Source organism: Gossypium hirsutum, chromosome D08 (genome assembly GCF_007990345.1).
Source record: "Gossypium hirsutum isolate 1008001.06 chromosome D08, Gossypium_hirsutum_v2.1, whole genome shotgun sequence".
NCBI lineage: Eukaryota > Viridiplantae > Streptophyta > Magnoliopsida > Malvales > Malvaceae > Gossypium > Gossypium hirsutum.
This window is the reverse complement of record NC_053444.1, coordinates 51,661,061-51,667,594: the sequence shown is the minus strand read 5'-3', so window position 1 is coordinate 51,667,594 and position 6,534 is coordinate 51,661,061. Positions and strand designations below refer to the sequence as shown.

The 6,534-nt window shown below is 34.8% G+C and overlaps 1 protein-coding gene across 1 annotated transcript; it reads left to right on the top strand.

Moving 5' to 3' along the window:
• Window positions 1–335: 335 nt before the first annotated feature.
• LOC107899903 (transketolase, chloroplastic) lies at window positions 336–2,477 on the top strand. The gene is given in 7 exon segments (XM_016825641.2): window positions 336–388; window positions 570–643; window positions 743–1,006; window positions 1,009–1,268; window positions 1,583–1,608; window positions 1,997–2,223; window positions 2,226–2,477. Coding segments are annotated over 7 exon segments (1,095 nt in total). The 3' UTR covers window positions 2,417–2,477.
• Window positions 2,478–6,534: the final 4,057 nt, after the last annotated feature.

The window sequence follows — 6,534 nt, the reverse complement described above, 5'->3', positions numbered from 1 at the left end:
ATAAATCTTCATCTTTCAAATAGCATATGGAAATATTAAACTAGATTATACTTATAAAACCTTAAAACTTTATTTAAAGAATCAAAACCCAAAAATTTATCAGGAATCTCAAATATTCAACATAATATATAATTAAAACATCAAATCTATAAAATTAAAAAAGAAAAACGAATCAATCCAAAAATAATAAAGAATCAATTCATTCTCAATGATTCAACATGACAAAGCTCGGATGCCACTTGTTAGAATTTTAAATAATATCTAATATAAAATTAGAACTGTAAATGAGGATCTATCATGTCAAATCATCAAGAATAAATAAATAACAGAACTAGATGCGGAAGCGTACTGGAATCCATGGATTCCTTGAAATTTTCTGGATCTTGGGGTTTTGATTTTTCAAATTAGCACACAAGAAATTTAGAGAATATTTGCTCTCTCTTTCCTAATGATGGGATATTAGAAAAGATATCTTGTGTGTAATTTGGGGACCATAACCCTAATATTTATAACCTTGGCATATTAGTTCTAATTCCTAATTAGCCCATCATTAATTACAATTTGATTAGAACTGTAGAGCTCAAATTAATCATCACTGGTGAACTGCCAACTGGCTGGGAGAAGGCACTTTCGTTACTAAACAGTGTCAAACACGTAAATTCTTAGACAATCTCCTTTCATCGTTTGATGATATTGGAATGTAGAACTTTCGTTTGATAATTTTTTGTTTGTAATATCCAAGCATACACTCTAGAGAGCCCAACTGATGCTACTCAAAACCTCCCCCAACAAAATCTCAATGTCCTTGTAAAAGTACTCCCTGGTCTTCTTGGTGTAAGTGTAGACCTTGCTTCTTCTAACATGACGTTGCTCAAAATGTACAGTGATTTCTAGGACACCCCTAAGGAATGCTATGTTAGGTTTGGAGTTAGAGAACATGGAATGGGAGCCATCTGCAATGGCATTGCCCTTCATAGCCCTAGCATGATTCCTTACTATGCCACTTTCTTGTCTTCATTGACTACATGAGAGCAACCATTAGGATTTTTGCCATGAGTCAAGCTGGAGTTATATATGTTATGACCCATGGTTCCATTGGTCTTGGGGAAGATAGGATGACTCACTAGCCAATTGAGCACTTAGCAAGCTTCTATGCAATGCCTAACGTTTTGGTGCTCCATCCAGCTGATGGAAATGAAATTACTGGTGCATACAAGGTTATTATCTTCAAGAGGAAAACACCCTCCATTCTTGCTCTCTCGAAAAAAGTGTTGGAAAAATTGTAATTTTTGAGAACTTTGAGGCATATTCTCAATAGGTAAAGGTGAAGAGTTGAATCATAAAATTATAGTTTCATATTCTACTTCATGAGACCTTTACAACGGTATATCAAATGCTCAAAATGGTGGAGTGATGAATGGGAAATTGATGCTCAAAGTAAGCTACTTGGAAATATTTGTTGAGGAAAATAAAAGCTTAGATCCCATATTGGTTAAATACCAAGTGTGAGATGTGCATATATATTAGAATTCACTTGAAGGGTGATTGAATGACTAAGCTTGAAACTTTACCTCATACAAAGGGGGTTGTAGGTCCAAACTTGTCGGGGTTGGGGCGCACCCCTCCACTTTGAATGCCTATAAAAGGCTAAGACTTCTTTAGAAGTTTTTGCTTAATCTCCACTTTAAAGCGGGTGCTACTGCTTTGATCATCGCGTTGTTGTATCCTGGGAGACATTCGACCAATATTTCTCCAAGTACTGTAGAAGCGGTCAAATCTATCTTAAGGAAACTGTGTAAAGCAGACCTCAACATCTAATAAAACTCGTTTCTTCTTTTTGATTTTTGCTTTTTGTTATGTTATTTACTGGTTTTTCCTATCGGATAATTTAAATATAAATTATTCAATTTATTTTATTATATATACGTTTATTTATATTTATATTTATATTTTTTTCCGCTAACATATTTTGTCCAACAAAAAGTTGAACTCGCAGGAACTTCCTTTAAGGGATTGAAAAGGGTGCCTACTTTATTTCAGACAACCCTTCATGCAACAACCCCAATGTAATTCTGATTAGAATTGGTTCTGAGTTGGAGATTGCTACTAAAAATGCTAATGAACTAAAGAATGGAGGAAAGGCTGTTAAATTTGTCTCATTTGTTTCATAGGAGCTCTTTCATGAGCAATCAAATGCCTACAAGTAAAGTGTTTTACCATCTATTGATCAGCTAAGGTCAATATTGAGGCAGGATCAACATTTGTGTAGGGGAAGATTGTTGGATCCAAAGGGAAGGCAATCGACATTGACTAGTTTGGAGCAAGTGCATCAGCAAGGAGAATATACATGAAATTTGGTTTACCCCTCCGAGGTTGTTGCAGCAGCAGCAAAAGAAACTTTGCTAGGCTTGGTTAGAAGGCTCTGAAGAAACTTGCTGTTTCCAACTGAAGATTGCACTGACAAAACCATTCCGATTGTAACACACTCTATTTTTTTCGGTAAGAAACAGAATCAAAATTTCTCCTATCGCTTATGATTCATCAGTAACAGCACGGAGCAAAAGGTAGGATAGAGTTTTGCAATACTTATTACTTTAATTTAGCTTTCCTTTCTTGTTATGTTAGAATGGAGCTGAATACATTTGTAATATTGGGTAAATTTGGCTTTTCAAAACAATCAATTTGTTTATTCTATCTTTCCAGATAACGAGAAGGGGATATGAGTTGTATAAGGATTGAACTAGGGCCTAGTGTCACGGGGGTAGAACTTTAATCTCGTAATTTGTGCAGCTTTATGTAATTTCTTCTCTTCAAAAATGTCAAAGTCAGTCTAACTCTCAACAATTAAGGATTCAAGTACAATTTATATAGCGGAAGCAACTCAAACCAAAAGAATGCTCAAGAGAACATAATAGCCAAAAAAACAAAGCACGAGGAGTGCTTCAGTAAATATTTTAAATTTAGTATTCAACTTAAAGAGTACAGGATACAATGGATGATTTACGATTGGGGGGGAAGCTCTCTATTTATAGTTGAGCTCCCCTCAAATCGACGATATAGATCGAATTACATCGACGAACGAGATCAAAACATGTCTACAATTAAAATTTACATAATCTCCTAGATTGCAAAATCAAATCTTATCATATTACATGTCTTCTAAGTAGACATACTCATGGGTCGAGAAGGCCCGCATGAAAAGTGGGAGGGTTTGGATAAAAATAAAGGCTCAAAAAATAGGCTTGGGGGGCCTTGAGTAAAGCTTTTTTGGCCCGGCCGGCCCGAATATGCCAAAAAAATTTACATTTTTTTGCTATTTTCTTGTTGTTTTTCACTATTTTGTTGCAATTTCACTCTTATGTTACTACTATTTTGTTATTATTGTATAACTATTGTTTTATTGTTAATTTTGTTACTATTTTAGAGACATTTGCTTATTAAGTTGCATCTATCTTAGTGTTATTTAAGTATACATATTTTTAAAAAAAATATTTTCAATTTGTTGGGAAATATTTATTTTAATATTTTTAGTTTTTTATATATTATATATTTTTAAAAAAATTATATAAAAAAGTAATACGGGTCGGGCTGGGGTTTTATAATTTTTATTTGGGCTAGGCTTGGACAAAAAATTAAGCCCATTTTCTGGGTCAGGCTGGGTTTAGCCAACGAGCCTAAAATTTTGGTTGGGCCCAGCCTAAACCTGGTTTGGCCCATGAGCACCTTTAGAAGATTACTCTCCCTATTTACCAAGATAGCCTAATTTTTCATATTTGCTTCATTGGGCCATCTAGGCTTCAAATAGATAGGCTTCTCCATCAGTTCTTTGAATCGGGCCAGTTCTCGTGGGTCAAATGAGCCTCATCTAACTGATAGACCTCCATGGGACACATTTTGTGCAATGGTCAATTCTCCTCCACCCATTCTCGCAACGCCCTTGTTGCGTCTTCGAAATGACACTAACTTGATTTGTTCCGGAACTTTCTCGACACCTTAGTTCTTTCTTGACTCGTTGGCATATCTCGCTCTCAAGAGCCCATTGCTCTTACTTCACCACATTGTAACTTACCTTGATCGGGATCCCCTTGATCCGTACAACTAGGCTTCGAAATGCCCACAGCCCCTTGGCTTCCTCGCTTCAGAACTTTGAAAGGGCCCCTACATTTTTGCTAAGCTAACGGTAAGTCAAAATGTAAAACACTACCACAACGTTTGATATTTACCTCACTCGTTGCATTTACTCGACTTGGTTGTCCAGTTTGCACTGCTACTTTTTCCTCGAAGTTCGATGCACAACTCACATCTTCCTTGGGCAGAAGTCTCTCCGATGACTCAACAATCTTTGCTGCTTTCCCAGAATTGAGCATAATTTATCCTAGCTTTAGTGTTTTCAGCACTATTTTTTCCTCGAAGTTCACAACTCACATCTTCCTTGGGTGAAAACCTCTTCGACGACTCAACAAGCTTCGTTTCTTTTCTCTTAACCACAAATAACTTAGATTGCTCTGGATAGTTTCTTAACTCATGCGAACCACAACACAAAAAGCATTTCAATCATTTCTTCTTGTTCCTCTTTGCCTTATTGGCTTCGACTCTTCCTACAATCGAACCAAGTCTCATGGGCGCTTTGTCTGACCTATCGTCCCTTTCGACAATAGACTTATTCGAACAATTTTGTAACATATGCGGACCACAACACAAGAAGCACTCCATTGACTTCTTCTCACTCTATTTGGCATTCTTGGCTTCGACACCCCTTGCACTTGAACCAAGTCTCTCGGCCTTTATAATAGCCCGTTTTCAATGAAATCAGAACAATGGTTTTGGGACCATAAATCCGAGGTCAGAAGAAAATTTTATTTTAATATTATTTTATAATCTATAGTATGATATGAATATCGTATGAAAATTTTGTTAAGAAAATTTTATCGATTACATGTTTAATTTGATGAAAAGAACCAAATTGCATAAAGTGTAAAAGTTGAATTCTAATAGCTAAAGGTACGAAATAGCTATGGAATTCAAAATTGGAGGTATTTATATAGAAAATAGACCATTTAGAAGAGTTATTAGATAAGGATGATTATTCATCATTGGAAAATTTAATTAAGTAAAAGGTTAAATTGGAAAGATGATAAAATAATGATGATAAAAGAAATAAATAATGAAATATCATCATTTTTTCATCATCTTTCCTGAAATAAAACATGGAAACCCTAGCATGGAAGCCTAATTTCAAGCAAGCTTATTTTGCTTAATTAGGTATGCATTCTTAATGATTTTTATGTTTCCGAGATCGTAATAGCTTAATCTAGCTATATTGGGGATTAATTTGTAAAACTATTAAAGTATTAGGGTTTTTCCATGGATGAGTATAGTTGAATTATGAATTTTTATGGTAGAAAATGAAAGGTTGTTGATAGATAAATAACTTTTGTAAAGAGAATTTTGATGAAATTATGATTTAGGGAATAAATTGAAAAGATGAAAAATTCATGGAAAAATTCTGAATTTTATGAAATACATGGGCTGCTATTGTGACATATGAAAATCGACTAGGCTTGGAATAAGGATTAAATTGTATGAATTTTATTTTCCAAGCCTAGGGATGATATCGTAATTAATTAAAAGTATATGGGCAAAATAGTAATGTTGCCAAAGATGTGTATTGGATTGGATTGAATATGAATTGTATTAAATTGAGTTAAATTCATTCGTATAGATCCATATAGACACAATATGGAGTTAGATCGAGGAAAAGAGAAAGTATTGGATTAGTAGCTTTTGTGTATACGAACACTAGTCAAGGTAAGTTCGTGTAACTAAATTATATGTTTATATGTTAAATTGAATGTTATGTTTGTGAAATGTATAAATATTAATCACATATCCAAAGATATTTGACAAGTATCAAATCCCGTTTGAATCTAAGAAAGTCGATGGATACAAATGACATTGTCATTAAGGGTTCCCGATTGGTTGTGGTCTTGCATGTGTTGCGGACACACCACAGCTCGTAAGAGCGTCCCATTATTTAGCTCTTATGAGCATCCCGTTACATGGCTCCATGAGCTTCCCGATATTGGCTCGCATGAGCTTCCCAATTACAGATCTTATGAGCTTCCCGATTAATGGCTCTATGGAGCTTCCTGATCTTTGGTTGTCTTGAGCTTCCTGATAATTGGCTTGCAAGAGCTTCCCATTATATGGCTCACATGAGCTTCCCGTTACATGGCTCGAAAGAGCTTCCTGATTACATGCTCATATGGGCATACCTGTATATGAATTGACGAATTATAGATTTATACACTTCGTGTGTACTACTCGTGTATCCATCGATATTTTGAATAATTCAACAGGCAAATTTCTGACATGAGATAATATGAATTTGAGATGAATTATTACGAGCATATACTTGAAATACATGGATATGATTTGTACATGTAATATGAACACATGATATGAAAATTTGATTATTGATGAGCTTATACAAGTTTCTTGATATTCATATGAAATACATGACTAACATGGTTG